The sequence below is a fragment of the Helianthus annuus genome, chromosome 15 (genome assembly GCF_002127325.2).
Source record: "Helianthus annuus cultivar XRQ/B chromosome 15, HanXRQr2.0-SUNRISE, whole genome shotgun sequence".
In the NCBI taxonomy this organism is placed as follows: Eukaryota; Viridiplantae; Streptophyta; class Magnoliopsida; order Asterales; family Asteraceae; genus Helianthus; species Helianthus annuus.
The window spans coordinates 82,910,426-82,936,585 of NC_035447.2; the positions used below are offsets into that span (position 1 = coordinate 82,910,426).

The following is a 26,160-nucleotide window of genomic DNA, read 5'->3' on the forward strand; positions in this document are numbered from 1 at the left end:
TGGTAAGTTCATATGAACTTCGAATACTCATAAAGTAGAATATGCCATTAGCTTTAGTTCATTGTTGAATTGTCGTAAAACTTAGAATAATGTAGTATGTATGATGATCCGTTATGAACGGGTCAAAATGAATGAATGAATAAAGGGAATTATGGTTGTATATGAGTCGATTCGTTGTAAATGGGTCATGTTGAATTTGAAGTTTAATATTGATGAGAAGGTCAAATATTGACCCATCATGGATGATAAAGTATGGCGAAGATTCTAGCTTTTGATTCGTTATGAACGGGTTGGATGGATGCAAGATATAGATGATGTAATGGTATGTGCAACCTCCGTTCCTAACGGAGATGTTAGTCGAAAGAAATAAATGATAGTAAGAATGAATTATTGCCATTATTTGTTAATGGGTCGAATAAAAAGGATGAAGTGTTTTTTTTTAAATACTATAATGTTAAGAGAGTTGTACTAATGAGTTTTACTTGTGTTTTTGAATGATAGGTAAATCCCATCTTTGAATATGGCGAGCTCGGATCGAACACACTACATTGCCCTTTATGCGCTTCCGGTTTAAGTTGTCTTTTGTAAATGGGTCAAAACACTTTTAGGATGTAACAGAGATAACATCTTTGCAACATATCACAAAACAACTATTGATCTCATTTAATAAAATAATGAACTCTAAAAACATATTAAACATACTTTCAAAAATAAATACTCACCCTTGAAGTTCGTTCAGCAGACACCTGGGAAGATTCTGAAAGGTTAACATTTTTAACTTCAGCTACTTCTTGAGTAACCTAAAGGATCGTAATATATGATATTATATAAAAAAGTGCAGAATCCAGTTTTTGAACCTCAAAAGAAAAATAAATAGATTGAAAAAAGTAATTTTATATACTACCTCATCAGCATTTTCATCACCATTACCATCTTCACCAACCAACTCAGCAATTATTACTGAATCATCACATGTTTTTTGCACGGTATAAAGACGATAGTCATTTTTAAGATTGAATTCTGAAACATCAATCTTAAAAGAGACCTTCTTATCAACCAATCGAAGTATCTCATGAGGGAAACATTCAGTATCATCGCATTCACCTGCCTTTCTCTTATGTCACTCGCCGCTAATCTAAGAAGCTTCTGAACATCTCTATCAAACATAACAAAAGAAACACTACCACTCTCATCCTACACCCAGACTTGCACCTTGTAACAACCCGCACTTTCGTGCGTTATTACTAGTCGCTATACTCGTTACGCCTAGCACCAGAGATTCGGATCATAACGTAACAATATCAGGTACATCGCTATATCGAAGTATAATCGAATAATTACGTATATTCTATCGCTATTACAAGCTATTTTTCGTAAATAATAACACTCACGCTGATGTTGAGTGAGGACCTATTCTGCCCTCCTCGATAGCCGTGAGGTGTCGAAACGTAAACAATCAACGCTAACAAGGACTTTCGGGTGAGTACCATGCCTCCAGCCATCATGACGATGATGGCAATACGAGCAAGTAGTGCCCCGATAATCCTTGTGGCACATCACGTCGAAGAACGCACTCGAAGGCACGCGTAACTCGATCATCGCACCGAATATTGAATATATAGATACGTATATACGACCCTTTTGTGATTAATTATAATAAATAAATAAATAATAATATAAATATATGGAAATGTGGCCCAAACTATCGTAACGCACCAAAAACGAGGATCGAAAGGCCTCCGTACGGACGGGCCAGCCGAACGGCTGGGCCAACCGATCGGACAGGCCAGCCTGCCCTCCTTTCCTTCCTCCTTGCCTATAAATACCCCTCACTCACCTCCAACACACTTGTTGTCACTGTTGCTGCTCGACCAATAGTTCCGACCCCTTTATCTCTCGATTTCTCGCGATTCTTGTAAGTTTTCAACTCGAATCTTGTACTTCCTTGATCTTTATGCATTCCTCCACCTTTCTATCTTTCAAATTCCAACTTTTAACCGTGAAATCAACGTATTTGAGGTATTCTAGGGTGATGTCATCATGGAGTTCTTATAAACTTCGAGTGTTGGCCTCATTCCACCAAGAACAACTCAAATATAAGGGATTTCCACCAGAATAAACAACCTTTTCACCACAGATCTACACATAATCATGAATAAAAGGTTTGAAGGATGGTTTTCCAACTTTCTTTCGACTCTTTTACTCTCAAGGCACTCAAAAATGGTGGAATCGGAGCTTATACCGACCTTCTACTCATTTCTAGTGTCGTGTTGGTCAAAGATCTGATTCCTAACGATGAGACAACCAATTTCGGGTTAAACAAAGAAAAACCGCCAAGAACGGCCAATTCTGAAGGAACGGGGTGATTCCCGTCCGCTAGAACAAGTCGAAATTGATGGAATTTCAGTTGTTTAGCACGTCACAGCAACGTCTCGACCCAAACCACCGAAAAACTTGCAAAAATTGTCGAATATAGCTGGCCAGGCTAGCCGGTCGGCCAGGCTAGCCGGTCGGACAGGCTGGCCGATCGGACAACCCATCCGATCGAACAGCCTATTCGATCGGACAGCCCATCCGAACGGGCCGGCCTTTGATCTAATTATCATCCGTTTCACATATTCCGTTATCATTTACCGCGCCATCAAACACTTATGTGATCAGTCTATAATCAGGGCATTCTCGGACATAATCCCGCCAATCCAAACCAAATACGCACTGTGAGTATACTTGACCCCCTTTTTTATCGAATTTTGGGTGTAACATACGTTCCTTATAAATCGAACTCATCAACGAATCATTTAATCAGTCAATTTATCACTTGCGAATAACCGTTTGCATAGATATACGTGATGCTAGTTACATATGTGCTAGGACTTATACTCGTGACGTCCCACCACGACTAGTATAGTACTATTGCGCCCGACGGGGTCTAGTTATGCCATCGAAGAATCGAGCATCGAGGACTTAGCTGGTAGTATTAGTTTTGTGAGTATATATGTCGTGTATTACGTCAATGCATGTGGAACATTCGCAACACTTTTAATCTATTATACTACTACATATCAAACCTGTATACTCTCCAATACTTTTGTATTGACAATATTTTAACGTATGTTGCAGGTTTAGTTGAAGTCTTCATCAAATCAAGCTAGGAAGTCTAGAAACTCACCTAAAATCTAGGTTGTCGGATTTGAATTGTTCGAGAGGACAAGGAATCCGTGATGACTTATGTGATTGTATTATTTGTTAGTATGGGATAACGAATGTAATAAATATTATCGCAATATAGTTGTTATGGATTCTCTTGAGCAATCTGAATCGCCTAGTGCCGCGCCCCGATGATTCCGACGTCGGTTGGGGTGTGACACACCTTGAACCTGAAATATATACAAATGCCTAAGTAAGCTCCAAAACTATATTGAAATATCAGTCTTACACTGATATTTACATAAATAAAATGATAAATAATCATCATTGCTTACTTTGTGGTGATGGATGTACATTCACCACGACATTTGGGACAAACCAAAGAAGTCGCAGGCAATTGAAGAATATCATCAGAAACATTTTCAACATTCTGTAAGTATTCACTTTTAGCCATGACCTTCTTGAAACACTTACGACAGGCAGGATAAAACCAACCATACTTGAAGGGGAAAGGTCCCAAAAACCTTGCACAAGTGCTTGAGACCATAACACAACCTCGTCAATAAGCTCTCTTTAATGGACCTTGCACGACCACGCACTGGTTCTACAAAGGGAATTAGAAAGAAATACAGTACTCAACAACCGCGCGCCAAAAGGAATTAATAAAATCCTTGTGCAAGCTCCTATACAACAGATAGGATAAAAATCCTAGCAACACTTCCATATAAAAAACGCCCAGACTTGGATAAAAGTAACTTCTCTGTTACCACAAAATTAGCATGAAGAAGAGCCACACAGGATTATAGCTGTATCCTTCTAGAAGGCTTGATCGTGCACCACCATTCGGTTATAACCGAATGGCCACGTGGCATCATCCCAGGCTCCCTCGAAGTCACGATGATGGCACCGAATTGAAAGAAGATCCAATCTTGCTCACTTACCACATGGCATTACCCCAGCCACCGATCACAACCACGATCCGTGTGCACACACTAGTTAGTGATTAAAGGAGAACGAAGTAACCGCTTATGGAAAAGCATTTTTCGTTAAGTTTTCATCAACAAATTTTCCCACCTAAACTTTGGCTATAAATAGAGGATAATTCAAGTACAATTTCTCAAGTTACTCACACTTCACTTACTATTACTTATTCTTCTTCGTTCAAACCCTGTACTTATTCTCATGCCGGAGGGTGGTCACGGAGAGAACCCCCATTCTCCCTGTGACGAGTCTAACGGCTGTTTGTTTTGCCCAGTTGTTGTTCAAGGAAGAAGATCAGTCACCCCCGAATCGAACGAGAAGATATAACCCTTTTATGCAGATTCAAACCCCCTGGTTCAGTTGATTCCGGTCAATTAAACCAGTGTTTCTTCAATACTCTTCTTGCACAATCTTAATTGTCGCAACCACAACACAAGACATTTCGGTAAAAACAATATATCCACTTGTAATCTATAGTTTGACAAACATGCAGGTGATAAACCAAACAAATAAACAAACTATATAAAAAGATGTGAAATCTTTTCTATCTCACTAATCTCATCAACATGTTTCCTCACACCATCTGTTACAAATTATTTATACAATGGAAAAACACTCCGAGACGATAGTATTGTTTGAGAAGTAGAACCACTTCCTTGTCCAAGTTTCAGTATAAGACTTTTCGATACCACAAATGATTAGAATTAGTATACAGATAACATGAAACAAAGTATTTGACTTGAAAATATATATACAGTAGAAATTATGTTGACAAATTACCTCCTCCTTAGCTGATTAACTTCATCGATTTCTTCATTCAGAAACATTCGTGTTGCAAACTTATCACTTTGAACTGTATATTCACCTACATGAAAAATTATATAGATATTTAGTCAACCTGTTATTGTATTGCCAGAAATAAAGAGTATAGTTATGATTTGCAGAAAGTAACAAAAATTACATTTCCATTCCTTACACTTTCCATCTGTATAACAACCATTATGCTCATGAACTGGGGTTTTAGAGATGAACTCCTTAAACTGCAGAGCATAATCATTCCACACATTACATCGCAAAACCTTACCCCTACATGAAAACAATATTCGTATGACGATAAACTAAACACTAATTTATGACCATTTTTTTACAATCTATAAAATCAAAACTAAATTGAATGAATAACAACACAAAATCAAAGGAAATTTATGACATTTATTAAAGTAGTAAATGAGCCACAAATTAACTAACATATTCACTTGAAGAATAAATTGTTGATCTTATTTATTACCATGATTCAACATTAGATACAAACACTATTGATCTCATTTATTACCATTACCATGATTCCACATTAAATACTAACATTCTTGATCTCATTTATTAACATCATTAAATACAAACAATGATGCGTACATGACTAAACATGTAAACGACAACTTACTCCAAGTCTTGAATATCAAAATTCATCTTCTTAGTTTCTTTTGGAGGTCGACCAAAGAATTCAAGATCTCCACACCAAACCACAGATCTGGCAACATCTATATGATCACATTATACAACAGTATAAGTAAAAATTTCTAATTTTATACAGAGAAGACATGATTACAAAAATATACACTACCAACACTCAAAGAGTTTAATGCCAATCTCTCACAGGTGTAACAGTTGTGCATCGATAAAAGTTGATTTTATAATCATGTACTACAAAATAAATCTTTATTTTCACCAAAACCAACTTTCGACAAAATAACAACAGTATCTTCTTGAAGCTGTCCATCAAAAACATGTATCAAATGACTTTTAATACCTGCTTGAATCTTAGCATCCTGAAGAATATTTAAACAAAGTATTTTTTAGCATACAAAACTACAGTCTCTGATAGAACGGAAAAACAAAAATACAATTTACCTTTTCATCAATGAAGATGAAATCCATTTTATAACCTTGATTCCATTTTCGAATAATCCTCGCTTTCATGTGCCACATATCTTTTCCAGGATTCTAATCGTTAACAAAATGAAGATTGTTACTCTCAACTGATGTTGACATACTTCTATTCGGAATTCGAATTGAATTCAAATTTGAAATTTCAAAATCCGAAATCAGACAAGATGGGAGTGTGATCAAATATGAAGAGGAGAATGAGAAAAAAAGCCTTATATAAGAAGATGGTTGACAGGAGTTTGTGAGTGACATGCATTAATTGCAAATTACTTATTCTCATGCATTTTTGAATTTGAAATTGTCGGCAATTAACCTTTAACCTCTGCTGGTATAAAAGCATTATATAAAACTTTAATCTCTGCTGGGTATTAAAGTATAGACGGATATATATGGGCAGATGTTTTCTTGGCAGTGGTTTAATTGAATTTTAAAGTGATTTTATATATTAAGACTTATGATACAATAATGACATAAAAAAACATTGTTGGACAACCTCTATGGCTGCCACATCAGTTTTTATTATGTCACTCAGATTTCTCCTTTTATAGAAAGTATAGATAGGAAGATTTTTTTTCTTAATTTTTAGTTGTATGTGACATTTTTTTAATGACAAATTTCTTTTTGTTTTTGTTTTTGTTTTATTTTTATGTGGGACTTGAACTTAAAATCCCCTCTTCTAAACCTTAGTGTTTAAATGTTTTGTCTTTACCTTACCAATAGACCACCACCTATGCCATTATCACTAGTACATAACTGGTTATTTTTGGCCCGAAAAAATGTTGGTCCCTCGGATGGGATCTTCTTGTTCGTAAACGTAGTTGAATCGTAAGTGATTAATGCGCGAAATTCATGTAATCACATAGCAGATATACAAAGACAACATTCTACTCTGAATCACCGTCTGATATTCTATTGAATGATGTGAAAGTGTACAGGAACCAGAAAGAACTCAGACTTACAAAAGGTAGCTAGAAAGTGAAAGTGTAAAAAGGTCCTAAATAAACTGACTTGACAGCTATTTATAGGCAAGGATAGAATTAAGAGAGTGCTGGCCGATCGGCTGGGCTAGCCGATCGGCTGACAATGCTAACCGATCGAATAGCCTGCTCGATCGGCCGGGCTGTCCGATCGGCCGGGCTAGCCGATCGGCTGGCAGCATAAGCACTTAACAAAAACTTCACCGTATTCTGTCCTGCTTTACATACAAACATACAAAACATACACACAACTATACAAAATATGACTACATGTTGACGGAAGCTATAGACGTTATTACACTAACAGACTCCCCCTCGGATGTAGCTGTAGTTCCTTCCAACATAGTCTTTATTTCCTCCTGTTGCGTCTCCTTTCTTTAGCCTTTTGTCTTCTCTGTTCAGCTCGTTCTTCTAACATTCTTCTTCTTTTATGCATGCCCTCATTTATCCACCATTTTCGGTATTCTGGGTCGCCATCACGCTTTCGATCCCACTTTGGAATTTTGTTCTCTTCAGATTCGATAGGCGTTTGATCAGTAGGCGGCACATAACCAAGATTTCTCCTTCCCCTCTCTGCAGCTTTTCTAGCTATCTCTTTCGATCTTTGACTTCGCTTGTACACCTTTAGGAACTCATCAGTTTCAAGATCTCTCCATTTCGTCTTCAGTTTCTTCCTGAATTGATTTCTTTTGCGAAGCAAACATCTACCACTCCTTGATACTGCATAGCTATCTCTTTGTCTTTCTTATCATAGATTATCTTGTTTACAAACAGACAATCTGTATCTTTCTTCGAACAATTTACCAGCCACATAGGATCTAAGATACTTATTCTTCGACCTTCTCCAGTGGACTTGTCATACAAAGAAATAACTGCTTCAGCTGTAGAGGGATTGTATAGCCAAGCTTGAAATAGATCGTAGAAATCTTGTTCAATGGCTCTGAGTGGCATATTTTTCAAACACCTTGGAGGCTTTACATCCAACGTAATGTCTTTCTCTCCGCTCTCCAAGTAAGTAACAATCTGCTTTGGATATTGTGGTTTCCAATCTAGATAATTGTTCTTTGCTTGCCATTTGATATAATTCCACAAATCCTGATCACGTTCTCGAACTTCTGGACCGTAGTAGTATTGTTTAATATTCTTTATAACCACCAACTCATCTACGTCCCACCAGGGTAAAGTAGCTATATCAGCTAAGAATTCAAAGTACTGTACACCCTGCTCCCTTCTGATTGCATAAACTTTCAAATCTTCCAAATATCCCCAAGATAGAATATTTCCCCAAGAAAGATCTTTGCTATGAGTGAAGTATTGAAGAGCCCTGAGAGTCTTTCTTTCTTTTGGCATATTCTTGAACCATCTTTTTCTTTCTTCTGCTGTAATCTCTCTAGGAACCGGTTCAGGAATATCTGCTGTAGAAATTCTTTCTTCAATCTTTCTTCTTAGCTCATCTTCATTCTTTTCTTGAAACATTTCAGTAAACGTAGGGAATGCAACATCTTCCCCTTCATAATGAAAATCTACCCTCTCTTCCTCTGAATCAGACGCGCTTTCAAAAATCACTTCATCATAATGATCAACTTCATGAGGGTATCTAGGCTCAAAATCTTTTGCAGGTGAATGAGGAATTTCGTCTTCAATATCAAATTTAAATTTTCCATCTTCCAAACCCGATTCCTCTAACATTTCAGCCCGTGTTCTTCTAACCTCTACCTCTCCTTGTTGTTTACCAGATAAGTAAATAACAGTAGGGTTAGAAAGAAGTACCTGATTAACAGGTTGTTTTCCAGACGACGATGCTTCATATTCAACTTCATCCTCCTGCTCATTTATTTCATTGTTCATCAACTCATCCACTCTTTCTTGAACATTTGGATTTCTGATTAATAAACCTGAAGCACCTTGATCATTGTCGTCATCGCCTTTGTCATCTTTATCAGACTTATCATCAGCTTTATCATCTTTATCATCAAAATCATCTTCATCTTCTTCATCTTCATCACCAAACATTTCGATATCTGATTCTTCATCCACAATCTCTCCACGAGCTATCCTTCCTTTTCTTTTTAGATCGAAGAATCTTGTTAGTTTGCCACTTCTTTTCCACTATATGGCACAGGATAAGCATCGCCAACCAACACAAATTTGTCAGTTGTATACTCCAGCAGTAGTACTCCCTTGCTCTTCTTCTTCTTTGGATAATTTCAACTCTTCGAAGAACATTTTCAGCAATAATAGGCTCAATAGGCTCACCAACAATCAAGTATTCTGGATCATGAGGCTCTTCATCTTCAGCTTCAACCATCTCTTGATCATCTTCAACAACTTCTTGTTCTTGAACCTCAACCACTCCAATCATTTCAATATCAGGTTGCGAAGAAGAACCTCCAACATCTTGTTGACTCAAAGATGCATCAACTACCTCAACCTCTTCAACTACTCCTTTGTTCTTTTGGTTTGCTTCTTCAGCCATTTGACGTTCACGCTCCATTCTTCTTTTGTTAGCTCTTATCACATCAATTTCATCAAACGCAACATGAATGTTCATCTTCAAATGACTTTCAACCACAGCAACCAGCATCTGAAGTTGTTGATCTTTCATCACTTTATCAGCTTTCATAGCCTCCATCTCTAACTTCATTGCCTTCATTTCATTAGAAGAAGCTTCACTCATCTCATTGAGAAGCTGATTTAATGTTTGATTCACATACTCCAGATCCTTTATCTTGGCATTCAAAGAAGATATCTCATGTGTTAATGAATCAAACACTTTAGAATTACTCTCGGCCTCATCCTTCATTTGATTCATTCTTTTCTCCTTTTCAACCAATGCTGCAACTATTTTATTGTGAGCTTCCATCAATTCATCAATTTGACTTCTCAGCATATTACGTTCCTCCTCAGCTTTGTCTTTTTCTTTCTCCAACTTATTAACTCTTTGAATTAGCTCTTTGACAGCTTTATCATTGAACATATCGCTTTCTCCTGGAAGATCTTCTGAGAAAATACCAGTAGCCGGACCAATATTATCAAAATCAAAGTTAAAATCTTCTACTTTCTGGTGTGATGACTGAGGAATATCTTGTTGAACAGGTTTTGGACTAGCAGCTCTGAATCCAGTGATCTCTACTTCATCATCTGTTTTCTCTTCTGTTACAACAACTGGAACTTCTTTTGTTTTCACCTCCGGTTCTTTTGGAACATCAACACTTGGTGATTTTTCTTTCTGAACATGTTGAGCTGCCTTCCCTTCTTTATCTTTTTGTGTCTCAGCTCCTGATTTCTTTGATCTGACATTTCTGGGAATTATACCAACTGGAGCTGCTTTTCGTTTCTTTCTTTGCTTCTTTGACTTTTCAGGATCATATGGAGAATCTTCTTCATCTGATCCCTTTTGTTTCTTAGAAGGTCTTTTCTTCAATTGAGCTTTTCCTCTACCAAGAGTTTCAGGAATTAATTCAGATTCAGATTGAGTAGCTTCAGAATCTCCATCACTTGACCCACTTTGATCTTTTGTTTCTGGTTCAACCCTTGTACCCTTTTCAGCATGAACACTTGTTCCTTGAGCTTGTTGTGCTGCAATTTCTTCATTCTTTTTCAAATAGCTTTCCAAAGATTGCTTTAATAAATCAGCACCTTGTTCAATCACCACAGATGGCTCTACAACTGTCTCATCAACTAGTTTATACTGTGGCTCTCCAGAAGACCCCTTTTCTCCTTCTTTAGGAATAACAACCGCAGGGGATGACTTAGGTGTTCTTTTCCTTTTTCCATCTCTAACATGCCACCACCTAGTCTTTTTCTCTACCATCTCATTCATCTTTGAATCTTCATTGTTTGAGTTACTGTCGTCATGCCTCCATTTATCGTTTTCAGGAGCAACATATGCTTTATCTTTTATTCTGTAAATCATCTGCTTGGTTTTCTCATCCTTATCTATTGTAATTCTTCCAATAGTGACTTTATTTACAACGCTCATCTCCATCACATCCTCACAATCCTTCGGAAGATCTTTGATTTTGTCATTTAGTATCATCATGATGAATCTAGGATACATGATGTACTTATCTGCTCCAGCTTCGCAATTCTCCTTCATGTACTCAAAAATTACTTGTGAAATATTGTACCTTCTGTTTAACACCAAGCTTGTTATCATATTCATGATGTAATCAGCAACCTCATCATATGCTCCCTTTCTATGACCCATTGAGTGTATCATACAATGCATTAAGTATCGATAGGCTTTGGAGAAACTTCTTTTGTACATCTTTCCATTTATGTACCCAGTAAAACCCATTCTACACCACAAACCTTTTACAAGACGTTCAGACATGATTGTTGAATCATTGTCAGAATCTTGTAAGTCTAGAACTCTCCTCACATCTCCTACATCAAACTTAAATTCCACATCTACATCCTTTCCAGCTTGATCCTTCTTTCTCAATATTGCATGTATCATCTTGTCTGAATCTTCATATCTAGCAGTGTTCCAGAATGTTCTAACATGTGATTCATAAATCACAGTTTTATCAGACATAGCTTTAGCTATTCTGCTCTCTCTAAAAAACGTTGCCATTTTTTCTACCACAGTACCAGTAGTTGATTCAGCATCAATTTCACATGGTATGTTATGACTCTTGTCTTTCTCTTTACCTCGTCCCTGTAAGAATATTCGGTATAAATCATTCAAACAAGAATAGAGACTTAAGACATGAAAATTTTGAAAATTTTTCTAACACTTTGAAATTTCTATGTGACAACACTACAGAATCGACTGGTCTGGTCGATCGAAGAGCATTACTGTTCGATCGGCTGAGAATGAATATAGTGACAGTGTCTGGTCGATCGGCTGGTCCAGCCGATCGGCTGACAAAATGTGACAAAGAAGTTTTTACAGATGGTGTCCGATCGGCTAGCAAATGCTCTTCGATCAGCTGGTAAGCTTATGCACAGAAATCTAGGTGAAGAATACTATCCCTTCAACAAGTAATGCTGCTCGATTGACTAGCATATGCTTTTCAATAGGTTAGCAATTCTTGTTCGATCGGCTGGTCCAGCCGATCGGCTAGCACATTGCTGTTCGATCGGCTGGTCTAGCCGATCGGCTGGCAATGTTGTCATGCTGTTCGATCGACTAGCAATTGCTGTTCGATCGGCTGGTCTAGCCGGTCGGCTGGCAATGTTGTCATGCTGTTCGATCGGCTAGCAATTGCTGTTTGATCGGCTGGTCTAGCCGATCGGCTGGCTATGCTATGATCAAACAGTATTCAACAAAAGATTCTAACACATAGATTTCATAGCAAACATTTGGCACGAATTTCAAGGCAACAACATTGAACTAACATATATCTCAAACAAACACATGATCTTCATTGCTACTCGATCGGCTGGTCTAGCCGATCGGCTAGCACATTGCTATTCGATCGGCTGGTCTAGCCGATCGGCTAGCATATTGAAAAAAAATTCCAAGCACTTAGCACAATCAAAGCACATTTTTCAAGACATGAACTACCTTATACAACAACAACTAAAGCACATTATGATTGTTGTCCGATCGGCTGGGCTAGCCGATCGGCTGGCATCTTCAATGAAGAACAGTTTGAAGAACATAAACTGATGATTAAAAAATTTTATGCTAATTATTACAAATTGAGCACAGATCCATGTTCCTGATGTTGTCGCGATCAAAACCCTATGTTCATTCTTGTCTAATTCGACCTAAACAGAGTCTAATTTCACAATGAACATGCCGACAGCCGTAAATGACAATCCTTAGATCTAACAAGTTCAAATAAGATTTTTCAAAAATTGAAACGGTAAACTTAAAGATCTTGTCATTGCGAACACACCCATATAATCAAAATCTATTATCTCTTCCTAAATCTCCCTAAATCTAAGAAATGATGTCCAACAGATATGAACATGAAGAACACGAAGGATTTCAAAGATTTTGAGGTTAGAAATCATACCTTTGCCATTTGAGATGATGAGTAAGCCAACAAATCAAAGATATTGATGCAAAGAGAACTCAATGAAAACAGTGTAAACAGTGAGTCGGCTGAGAGAGTTTTAGTTCGATCGAAGTGCGAAAAAGTATAAATGAAGCATGAACTCCTATTTATAGGGTGTCAAAGAACCGGCTAGGCAGTTCGATCGGCTGGTCCAGCCGATCGGCTGGCCTGCTCGATCCAAGGCACTTTGACATTCAAACCGATTTGACTTTTTGACCTTTTCACATTATCAGTGTTCGAGAAATCCACTTAAGTAACTAGGTCCAAGTTAATGACCCTAGGTACTTAATTTGTCTACCAAGTTCAACTTAATGACCTTGGTTGACCCGAAGCAAAAACAAACTGATGTTTTGATCAACCATTTTTCTGAAAATTTTACAAGTTTTCAACTTAATGAACTTGCATTTTGAATTTTTATATTCTTTGTTTGTATCAAGATTAGCTCCCAACTTGTTTTTCAGCTCAGAACAACTTCCTGCAACTTGCATCAGACTGTGAATCTGAAGATCAATCCTCCGCTTTGGTTTGTCAAAAATAAAGCAGAAGTGCAAAATCTTTTTGAGTTTTCAATGCAGATACTAAACTATAAAGTATAACTGAAACTGAAAGACAGAATGTAATGAAAGAAATCTATTTACAAACACATTTTTGATGAGCGTGTCAGGGAATCATATCAGCTTTTTTGACAAATTACAAGTACCGTTAAGCTTCATTTCATATTCAGGCTTTAACAATTCACCTCGATTGTCGATATACTGATCCATTTTAAGTTTTCTCACAGATTTCAATTTATTCAGGATATGATTTAGATGTCTTATAAACTTAACTCATTCGTGTGTCCCACCTTTTGAATATACTCCCGTATCAAGTTCCCAGTATTCAGTCTTACAGGTGAGTATACCACAGATGATATCTGTAAGGGGTTAAATGCGAGGGCCGTGAGAGCTCAGGTCGATACTTCCGTATACGCAGAGAGATGACGGCTTTGACTTTTCGGTGTGTCCCCTTTAGAGGATCTTTTGATTTCAACAGCAACGACTATCAATTTTATTGTTTCATCAGCTTGCTGAGGGTGATGCTATGTTTCAAGCATTTTGCGGAAAGTATTATTCGGGGACTAGGTCAGAACTTCCATTCAGCAGAAGTCCCGGAATAATACCCCAGATATCACTGAGTATAAAGACCTAGTATCTCAAAATAAGGGACCTATCAAATGAGATTTCAGGGGTTACCTATATATCCAAATAGTGTTCCCCACAAAGTAAGTCTCGTTATGAATTTTTAAGTTTATATCCCGAACAAATCTATTAACTGTGTAAAAACCTATTGACACATCATTAGTGAGACTGTTTAACCTTTTAAAACTTTACAAATCTTTAGCATACCGTAACAGTCTAGCTGATTTACTATCATTTTCCTTTTTTTACACAAGCTCTTTTCTATTTTTTATTGTTTTTGGATTTTGAAATTTTATCATGTTTTTGGCTTTTTGATTTTTTAATGTTTTTGGATTTTCTAAAAAGTATATACAAATATACCTATCTCCCCCTAAAGACCAAAACAGGTAAAAAATCGACAAACCATTGCAGATAGATTATCAACATCATCTACAGTGGTATCCTCATCAACGCCAACAATCCCATCCTTCACCGACAAAAGCATCATACCATTTAGTTTTAAAAGATATTTAAAACGTGATCTATCAAATGCTTTGGTATGTAAATCAGCTTTTTGCTCGTCAGTGTGGATTTTCTCAATTCGTATCAACTTTTTCTCGAAACAATCGCGAATAAAGTGATGACGAATTTGTATATGTTTGGTTTTAGCGTGATGTACCAGATTTTTTGTTATATTTATTGTGGCCTCATTATCAACAAAAAGAGGAGTGTTAAGAAACTGCAAACCGTAATCGCGCATCTATTGCTGTATCCACAGGATCTGAGAACAGCAACTGCTGGCAGAAATGTACTGTGCTTCACATGTGGATAGCGCCACAGATGTTTGTTTCTTACACTGCCAGGTAACCAAGCGAGGTCCAAAGAACTGGCATCCTGCAGTTGTTGATTTGGCATTGACTTTGCAGCATCCGAAATCCGAGTCGAAATACCCTTCGAGCGTAAAATCGCCTTTTCTAGGATACCACAACCCCAACGATGGAGTTCCCTTCAGGTAGCGTAATATCCTTTTCACAATGATTAAGTGCGAAGCTCTCGGGTTAGAATGAAATCTTGCTGCGAGGCACGTCGGATACATAATGTCGGGTCTTGAAGCAGTTAGATACATCAAAGAACCAATCATGGAACGATAAAGTGTTTCATCTGCCCTGTCTCCGGTGAGATCTAGGTGAATCCCATGATTTGTTGCTAATGGGTTGCCGCAGGAGTAGAACCTGACATTCCAAATTTCTCTAGAATATCATGAACGTACTTCGTCTGGTGTATAAAAATTCCTTCAGGAAGTTGATCAACTTGGAGTCCCAAAAAGAATTTCATTTCCCCCATTGATGACATTTCGAACTTTTGCTTCATCACTTGTTCAAAGTCTTTGCACAAGTCCTCGTTTGTTGACCCAAAAATTATGTCATCCACGTAAATTTGTACTATCAGCAGGTGACCGTCGACAATCTTTGTGAAGAGGGTGGCGTCTATTGTTCCCCGGATGAAGTGATTGGCTAGCAAATGCTGAGATAATGTCTCATACCAGGCTCTCGGGGCCTAGTGTAAGCCATATAACGCTTTATCCAAGAGATACACTTTATTCTTGTGGTGTGGATCGACGAAGCCCGGTGGCTGTCCCACATACACTTCCTCCTTCACTTTGCCGTAGAGAAAGGCCGACTTCACCTCAAGCTGGTAGACTTTAAAGTTTTTCCATGATGCAAACGCTAGGAAAATTCTGATTGCTTCTAGTCGTGCCACAGGAGCGTATACTTCGGTAAAGTCAATTCCCTCCTGCTGACTGAAGCCCTGAACAACAAGTCGAGCTTTTTTTCTGATCACTACTCCTCTGTCGTCCCTCTTACACTTGAACACCCATTTGGTGTTTATTTTCCTATGACCTTCAGGTAAATCCACCAGTTTCCAAACACCTAATTTCTCAAACTGGTTCAGCTCTTCTTGCATCGCGTTAACCCAAGATTCTTCAGTAAGCGCCTCTTTGTACGTTCGAGGTTCAATCTGCGAGATAAAACAACATAGTGAAAATTCAGTTTGTAGAGGAGCTACTGATGAATAAAAACTAGTAAGCCCTTGGTCAATTTGATGTCTGGTGCGAACTCCTGATTGAAGCTCTCCGATGATCAGCTCCTCTGGATGATATGAAAGAGTTCTGGGCATTACTTCACTCGGAACATCTACATTGCCTTCCAGATTAGTGACATTTTGATTTCCACCTTCTTCATTGATAGGATCTGCTTGATCTAAGATCTGGATTTGCTCCCCCTCAGATTCTGAATCCCCATGATCAAAAGTTGGACCGACATCAGATGTTGTATCATCATTTGTTGCCGTCTGATTCTCTGGAGTATCATCATGTTCACCAGTATTACTAGGACCTGCTTCATCATCATTTGAAGTTTTCTGAGATTGCCTAGAATACTGTGCTGGAAATCTTTCTTCTGATGATTCATAGTTTCTAAGAATATCCAACTCATCAAAGAAGTCTTCTTCATCTTCAGGTTCTTCCATCACATCAAATGAATCCCACAACGTGTCGTAGTGGTAACGCCATGAATCTCCTGGGTTCTGAGGCGGCATCGTATTACCTTGACATTCAACATTTGCAGCTTCAATAATCCGCTTTTCACTTGGCACGAAAACACGACGCAATGGACTTGCATATCCAACAAATATACCTTCAATGCACTTCAGACCAAATTTTCCAAAAGGTTCTATCACCGTACAGGGTGACCCGAACGGTTCAAGATACTTCAAGTTATGCTTGCGGTTATTGATCAATTCAAAACATGTTTTGTTGAATTTCTTGACAGTGAGAACTCTGTTGAGAGTATAGCATGCGGCAGAAACAGCTTCAGCCCAAAAATTTATTGGAAGTTTTGAATCCGTGAGCATAGTTCTGGCTGTCTCGATTAGTGTCCGGTTTTTGCGTTCTGCTACTCCATTTTGCTGCGGAGTGTACAGAGCACTAAACTCATGCAGTATACCTCTTTCTTCACAAAATTCTTCCATCTTGTTGTTTTTGAATTCAGTACCATTATCACTTCTAATTCTTCGGATACGCCTCTGGTACAAATTCTCAATCTTTTTGAATAACGCCATCAGACTGTCAAACGTTTCATCCTTTGTCTTCAAGAAAGATACCCAAGAAAATCTAGAATAATCATCAGTGACGACCAAGCAATAGTAATCTCTTGTAATGCTTTTGACAGCTTTGTTCCGTCCGAAAATACATCTTCGCCAGCTTTGTTTTCCCCGATGGGTTTGGGAACAATGTGCTGCAGAACAAAGCTTGCGGAGTTGTAACTGGTTAATTTTAATTGGATGCGTTCATTTTCGATTTTTGCTTCTTGGAATTGAAGCTTCAGATTAGCAATTTCTTTTGTTGTTTTCCCATTTCGATCATCCGACAGTTGAACATTTTCTTTTGTTGTTTTCCTATTTCGATCATCCGAATCTTTAACCGTTCACTTAAGCTTCTCAAAATTTTCAGTGATGTGACGATTTTCAAGAATGAGTTTTTCAGTTTCTTTCTTAGTTCTTTCTATGTCACTTTTATCACTTTCAATTTTTTCAGTTAACTCTTTTGCACGATTGTTTGAAGCTTTTAGCAATTTATCCCGGTTTAAGATATGGTTTTCAACCTCTCTGACTCTTTTTGTCAGATCTTCAACCTTTTTGTTGTTGAGATAAGCGATAGTGCTACAATCTTTGCAATTTTTCATGCAATTCTTGCAGTCACTTTTGCTTTTGTCTTTCTTACCTGACACTACATTCATGTTTATCTGACTGACCTTGGCATTTGACTCAGTTCCAGAACTAGAATCTACCTCCAGTTCTGTAGCAGCTAGAACTTTGTCTGCCATCTTCATCAGATTTTCGGCTGTGAGCTCCTGTGATGTATCTATCACCCCATCATCGATCTTCTTTTCTGCCGACTTCACCTTTTCTTCTTTTTCTTCCACTTTCTTTTCACCTTCACCCCACCATTCTCTTTGTCTAGCTTCCTCTTCTTCAGTATATTGGTGAATGATTGCATCAACACTGAGTGAATTTGGATCGATTGCGATATTACCTTGAGGATCAAGGTAACATTCTCTGTCTGGATCCCACCTTTTAGCCGTTTTTGCTTCTTTGTAAATGGTATAGATTCTGCTTACTTTTGTTTGGGCTTTCATTCTTCTGTTCACAAACTTTTCTTCTTCTGTTCTTGTATCTTTGAACGGAACAATCTTTCCTGCTGCGAATGCATAACCAACTGCATCTTCTTCAGGCAATATCTCACTCCAGTCGTATCCCTCATCATCATGAATGACTGCTAAAGCTCTTGACTTTTCTTTATCTTTTTCTTCAATCTGCTTCAGCCTTGGAGGTTCCGATTTGTTCTGATGGTAAATGGCTTTCTTATAGTAATCTTCTCGGAACGGATTAGCAGACTCATCAGCGTACTCATTTCTGCATTCTCGTTTAAAGTGACCTTTTTGTTTGCATTTGAAGCATGTCACTTTAGACTTATCGAAACCCAATTTGGTAGATGGACCACCAATTGTTTTCCTCCCAGTTATTTCCATGAGACGCTGTGCTCGACGAACAGCACTGACCATAGCCCAACGAATATCGATTAGCTCCATTTCTTCAGGATCTATTTGATCGTAATCTTCCTTCGTCAGGTTGGTATTGCCAATCTTCTCAGCGACTAACCCTTCATATGACTCCAATACAGATGCTAAGAAAATCATCTGTTGTTTCGCCGACTCCTCACTGAAATTTTGACCATTTTTCAAGTCAACTGCAATGTTACATTGAAAGACATTCTTTGGTGCTGATTGCTGTTGATTTGATGTGCTTGAAGATGGTCCTTGACTTGGATTGTTGGAAGACATTCCACCATGAAAACCACTGTGTGAGGTTTCTTGAGTCATTGGTTGTGAATTTTCTGCAGTGAAGGCTGTTTTCGGAGATCCTGTCTTTTGCATCAAGCTCTTTGGATAATAAAGTTCCACATTTTGTTGATATAACGAGTGATTGACTTTATGTGTTTTCTTTATTTCGAGCTCATGACTCTTAAGTTTCTCTATCAGCAAATCAACTGTTAGAACACTTGGCTGGATTGTATTTTTGATCATCATTGCGAAGTATTGCCAATCCATTTCGTCTGGCAAAGAATCAAATAACTTGTCTACAAGCTCTTCTTGAGTAAACACAATCCCATGCCTGGCCAACTCTAGCTTTAGATGCCCGAAACGTTCAATCATTTTTGGAACAGACTCATTTTTAAGACAACCGAACAGATCAAATTCCTTTTTCAGCAGTTTCTTTTTGTTTTTAATGATTTCTGTAGTACCGACACACTTCTTTTGTAATTTATCCCAAAGATCCTTTGCGTTTGAATACTCAATTAGTGAGATAACATCTTCTCTCACTGATTGGTTAATCAAAGCTATACATTTTTGTTCGGCCACAAAATATTCAATCTCTTCACTTTCTGACATGTTCTCAAAGTCTTCTCTTCCATTGTTAAAACCGTTTTTTAAGCTTTTCCAACTGGGGTACGCGAAGGCTTTCAGCCATTCCTCAATCGTTTTGCCCACCGGTTATAATCTTCAATTGCTAACAGCTTTGGTGGCTTATTATAGGTTCCATAAGCGCTTTCCATACTAAGTGCATCTGTCAACGTCTTTCTCGTACTTGGAGCATTCTCATTCGTTCGGTTTGTTGAATCATCTCCACTGTTACCAGCAAACGCATACATTTCACTGAACGGGTTCATGAATTCTTCCATTGTTAAGTACCTGAGATGTTTATCAAACACTTAGAAAAATTTTGGATTTTAAAGATGTAAACACAAGAATACTTGGATCGAATGGCTCGTTCGATCGATTAGCACACCTACAATCGGCTGGCTCGTTCGATCGATCAGCTGACAAACACAAATATGTAAACAGTACACAGTTACTGTCCGATCGAGTGGCGTATTCGATCGAGTGGCGTATTCGATCAAGTGGCGTATTCGATCGGCTAGCAATATGATTTCAGCAACAATATCAAGAGTCAACAATGCTGTCCGATCGAATTACTCGTTCGATCGGCTAACACTGATGATGTCAGCAACACTTTCTAACAGAAAATATCTGAACGGTTATTTAACTGGAATGATGACGTCAGCAAGTACATGAATCGGCTAGGTCGTTCGACCGGCTGACATCAGCAAACATGAACAGTTTTCCATAGATTTTGATCAATTTGAACAAGTTTTACATTGAATCTTATTGTGAAACTTTGTAGGATTGTAATTCTAATGATTGCGATTCGATTGACAGCAAATTTGTCAATTTTTAACCGTAAAATCTCACTGAATTTTAAGTTTTTCCGGTTTTATGATGTAAAAGTGAAAAATAAAGCTAGATCTGAGAAGAGAATATAAGGATCGGTCAAATTTCCGGCGAAATTTGAGTCGGAATGATAGAAATAACAAATTTCCGGTGAAATTTGTTTCTGAAACAGCAGACACGGCTTGAATTCCGGTGAATTCGTCTCTAAATCAACAAGAACGGCTTGAATTCCGGTGAATTCGTCTCTGTAGGTCTCGATTCAGCTTCCTAAAGCTCTGATACCACTTGTTGGTCCCTCGGATGGGATCTTCTTGTTCGTAAACGTAGTTGAATCGTAAGTGATTAATGCGCGGAATTCATGTAATCACATAGTAGATATACAAAGACAACATTCTACTCTGAATCACCATCTGATATTCTATTGAATGATGTGAAAGTGTACAGGAACCAGAAAGAACTCAGACTTACAAAAGGTAGCTAGAAAGTGAAAGTGTCAAAAGGTTCTAAATAAACTGACTTGAAAGCTATTTAGGCAAGGACAGAATTAAGAGAGTGTTGGTCGATCGGCTGGGCTAGTCGATCGGCTGACAATGCTAACCGATCGAATAGCCTGCTCGATCGGCCGGGCTGTCCGATCGGCTGGGCTAGCCGATCGGCTGGCAGCATAAGCACTTAACAAAAACTTCACCGTATTCTGTCCTGCTTTACATACAAACATACAAAACATACACACAACTATACAAAATATGACTACATGTTGACGGAAGCTACAGACGTTATTGCACTAACAAAAAAACATTCGTAAATACAGTAACCGACTTGCGGTCCAAATAAAAACAGTAGCATAACTTTTTTTTACAGGTGAACTTCATAACAGACGGCTAATTCATACCCGCAAGACGCAGGCCCGCCACCACTCATTACCAGGACTATGTTGTTTTAACCGGGCCCACGCCTGATCGAGAGGGGCGTTACGCTGTCCCCAAGAAAATTTCCAGACTCCTGACACATGACAGAAGTTGCACCCTTTACAAGAGCCGACCCTCTAGAATAAATGCACTATAGTAGAAAACAGTAGCATAACTAGTCACTTAACACTTCACAGTTTGCAAAAACTCAGAAAGTTTTGCGACCGCTTCGGTTTTAAAAAAGGTCCAAAAACAATTAAATACGGTAAATCAAAATATCAATATCCAGTTGTGAGTTTGTGAAAACAAAATTAAAAACATAATTCGGTATGCTCGAAATTTGCGACAGTTTTATTTGGTCGCAAAACTTTCGCCAAAACTAATAAATTTAAGTGTTGGTAGCAAAATAAACATAAAAATTGTCGACCACTCTCGAATTTGGTTGGAAAAGGAAATAATAAATTAGAATTGAAAATTAAATTTCAATCATAAAACGATAACAAAGGTTATGGGCGTCTATTTTGGGGGCAAAATGGTCAAAAAAGTGAAAGCAATAATTCAGTGAAATTTTAATTTTATTCTCAAATCGGTGACAAAGTTCTGAAAAGATAAATTCAGCCTCGAAATCGTTACAAAATTTGTGATTGTTTTATTTTTCTCACAAAAATAAAAAGGAATAAAGAACTTAAATGTTGGTCATAAGTCATAACACATCTTTAAAAAAATACAGTTTTATTTCGGCAGAAAAACAGTAAAAAGAAAGATAAATTTGTATTTTAATTCAATCACAAACTCCGTTTCATTTCAGTCGTAAATCTATGAAAGAAAATACAACTAAAAACTAAGTTAGGTTTAAAACTATCACAATCATGATTTAAGACTCCTTATACCTTTATACAGACCCATTCTTACGACTCACTGTGATGCTTATGACATAATAATCTAATATTAGTATGTTAGGTCATAAAATAGTCAATATAGATCATTCTAAGCATCCGAATATTTTAGTGCATACTTAATTATTGTGGGAATAAGCAAGATACTTTATTCACTAAAAGACTCCTAATGAAAAGTAATACCTTATAAGGACCGTTTATAAACACTTCCATCTCATTGTGACACTTATAATATTCTAAAAGAGTTGAATGCGGTTTTAGTCTTTGTGGTTTGGTTATTTTGTCAGTTTAGTACAAAGGTTTGAAGCATTGTCATTTTAGTTCAAATAGTTTCAAACATTGCCATTTTAGTCCACTGAGTTAACTCCATCCATTTTTTCTGTTAGCTAGAAGAGCAATTCGGTCATTTGATATGGTCGAATTGACCTTCTAGTTAACAAAATAACTTATAAAATGACCAAAAAGCCCTTTTAATTAACAGAAAAAATGGATGAAGTTAACACAGTGTACTAAAATAACAACGTTTAAAACTATATGAACTAAAATGGCAACGTATCAAACCTTTGAACTAAACTAACAAAATAACCTAAACCAAAAGGACTAAAATGGCATTTAACTCATTCTAAAATTACATGTTAGGTCATAAAAAGTAAAAAATATAGATCATCCGAAGATTTTAGCGCGTACATATTAGATATTTTGGAGATAGGCAAACATACTTTATCAATATAATATAAAAATATATACATCGTATTTCTGGCCTCATTGGCCATTACTAACCAATTAACTTCCATCTACTTACTAACCGAACCAGAACCAGAACCACCATCACTATGTTCATGTTCGGTGACAATCAAAATATTTCCGGCTGTAATCTTCGGAAACCCTCCGCACTTTTTGCATTTATCGATCACCACAATCTGTCTACACGACGGACACGACGAGTGCGAGCCAAGCCACTTATCAATACATCCGATGTGAAACCCGTGTCCACACTGTGGCAACACTCGGATCTCATCTCCGTCTGCGTACTCCACCAAACAGATCACACAATCATCGTTGTTGTTCGCTTTCTTAGCCGAAGAATCGTATGGGAACTTAGGGATCGTGTCTACGTACTTCTTCTCAATTCCTTTATTAGCTGCTGCTGAGGACGCATGGCCAGGTGTACGATTGGCCATCGCTCTACGTCGAAGCCAAGCGCAGTGCGCTACAGCTATCAAGCCTACAACACAAACTAGAGCACATAGTAGAGCAGCGAGGATGAAGACGAAATCGGATTTTATCGAGGCTTCTTCGGGTGATTCCGCCGTAACAACGTTGGATAGGAATCTGTACGTACGAGTCATAACAACTTTTGTGTTTTTTTTTTTTTTTTTTTTTTTTTTTTTTTTTTTTTTGTAGGAAAGAATAAAGAGTGTGAGTTTGAGTGATAGTGAGAGTGAATGAGGTGAGAAAGATGAAAGGGGTAAGGTGAAGTATATATAGGTGGAAGATGGTACTTTTTATTTTGGGAATACATAGTTTTTTTTTCGAATAAAATCAAAAGTACCCATTTTGTCTATACACTTTTATAAGAAAGATATTATAATTAAAGTGAGAGGACAAATAGCACGTTTAACACAAGTGAGAGGGCCAAAAATGATCCAAGAGTCAAGAAGGCATTTCAAATCCAAATCACCCATTTTAAAATATTAAAACCATCTTAGAGAATTACAAAAAGATACATTCTTCCTCTTCCTTCCTCACCTAATCATAATCTCTTAGTGATGGCTTACACACGTGTTGCTTTCGCATCCACATCAGACACAAGGATGCCATGTAGCCACACAAACGGCTTTAAAAACGACTAGGTTGTCATACGAGGATGATGAGATGATTATGATTCTTGAAGTGAAATTAAGAGATATAATTATTAAATTTTAGTTATTCTTTGAAATATACAAAGTAGAAAAATTGTTTAAATTATTTAATTGTTCTTATCTAAACTTCTTTTAATAGCTATAGAGTTTAGATCAGATACAAATCACATTACGGCTATACATGCGAATGGAAGGAAAATTTGAAAGTGTGCGGTGGCAAAATCGTAATAGTAGAGATTGATCAATCAATTTTTTTCGAATATGAATGATTGATCAATTGTGTTGACCTGTTTAACCCGGACTTTAATGGGTCACGTAAATGATGCATGAAGATAAAGGTAGAAGATTACGTGAATACGAAGTCTGCATGAAGATAATTAAATTAGTGATAATATAGTTTATGTTTATCTCCTATTGCCCAGTTATTATAAATTGAGTAGAATTAGGTTTCTTCTACAACAAGGTTACTTTTAGTATAAATAGGTCAATTGTATTGTTTAGGGGGGAGGGGGTGGTCACTTGTGATAGATTTCTATCACTCCCAATATCCAATCAAATTATGCCATGTTCATCACCCAATATTCTATCACTAGTGATAAAATTGTAGTGGGGGTGGTATCACTAGTGATGGGATTCCAATGTACAAGTATTAATACACAATGTACAAGTCATATACATTCATTCATCAATATGTTCAACGCGTTATATAATCAACGAGTTATTCCTATCACTCGTAATATGGGTGGTGGCAGCGGTGTTAGTGATAATATCACTCGTGATGGGAGTCCATAACGGACCGCCCCCTCCCCCCTTAGTTTTAAGAGTTTTTGAGTTAATAAAAAAAAAGTCGTGGTTTTAGTCCCCCACAAATCACTGTGTTCATATTCGTGTTTCGTTATATCGATTGTTCGCCAACAATTGGTATAAGAGCTGATATGGTTCTGAGATCTTTGAACGGAAGCTGGTCATAGCTCGTAAAGAAGGATCAAGCAGGAGGACGGTTGGGGTGACAAACCAATCGAAACCAGAGCCGACGAAGGGTTGTTCCGCGTAACAAGCTTCAACTTCTGGGTTTAATACTTGATCAAAATAAAAGAACGAAGGTATGGGAGATCAACCAGTTAATGCATTAGCGAATGTTCGGGACCATCAGAACGTCAACTTACAATGTCCAAAACTAACTGCAACCAACTATTCGTCTTGGTCGGTTGTAGTCCGAACAGTATTGGGAGCATATGGGTTGTCTGACACGATTGATCCGATGACCGGGGGAGCGGTAGAACCCCAAAAAAATTAAACGACCATGGCGTTGATTTTTCAACCGTTACCCGAAGACATTCTTCTACAGGTAGCAAAGTACACGAGTGCACGAGATGTGTGGGAAGCTATAAGGGTCCGTTTTCTATGTGCAGATCGAGTACAGAAGGCTCGGTTACATGTGCTACGATCTGAACTGGAAAACTTACAGATGAAGGAGAACGAGACCATTGATGATTTCGCCGGAAAGATCAGCGCTATTGAGGGTAGGTTCAATAACCTTGGTTCGGTGATTGAACCAGAAACCTTAGTGAGAAAATTGTTTAACTCACTACCGATAAGGTTTCTTCAAATCGTAGCCTCAATAAAACAATCAGAAGATCTGGAGTCGATGCCGTTTGAAGAAGCTATAGGCAGGCTTAAGGCGTTTGAAGACCGGGTTTGTTTATATTCTGGTAATGAAAGTGATGCATATGGTAAACTTATGTTCTCAAAAAAATTATAGCCAAGGGAAGCAGAAGCATACTGATAACCGTGGTAATCAAGGAAGAGGTCAAGGGTCATTCGGGTCAGAAAATAAGGGCCGAGGACGAGGCCGTGGACGCGGATGCAATTATCGAGGCCGTGGACGTGGAAACTCCTCAAATAACCGGTCTACTAATAATCA

At 37.8% G+C, this 26,160-nt stretch overlaps 1 protein-coding gene across 1 annotated transcript; it reads right to left on the reverse strand.

Moving 5' to 3' along the window:
* Positions 1–22,985: 22,985 nt before the first annotated feature.
* On the reverse strand, positions 22,986–23,859 carry LOC110911951 (RING-H2 finger protein ATL8). The gene has a single exon (XM_022156608.2). The coding sequence runs from the start codon at positions 23,721–23,723 to the stop codon at positions 23,169–23,171; it is 555 nt and encodes a 184-aa protein (XP_022012300.1). The 5' UTR covers positions 23,724–23,859; the 3' UTR covers positions 22,986–23,168.
* Between the last annotated feature and the right edge of the window lie 2,301 nt (positions 23,860–26,160).

What these genes read in the sequence shown, in the direction of transcription:
- LOC110911951 (XM_022156608.2), bottom strand. Translation starts at nt 23,723, where the DNA reads ATGACTCGTACGTACAGATTCCTATCCAACGTTGTTACGGCGGAATCA.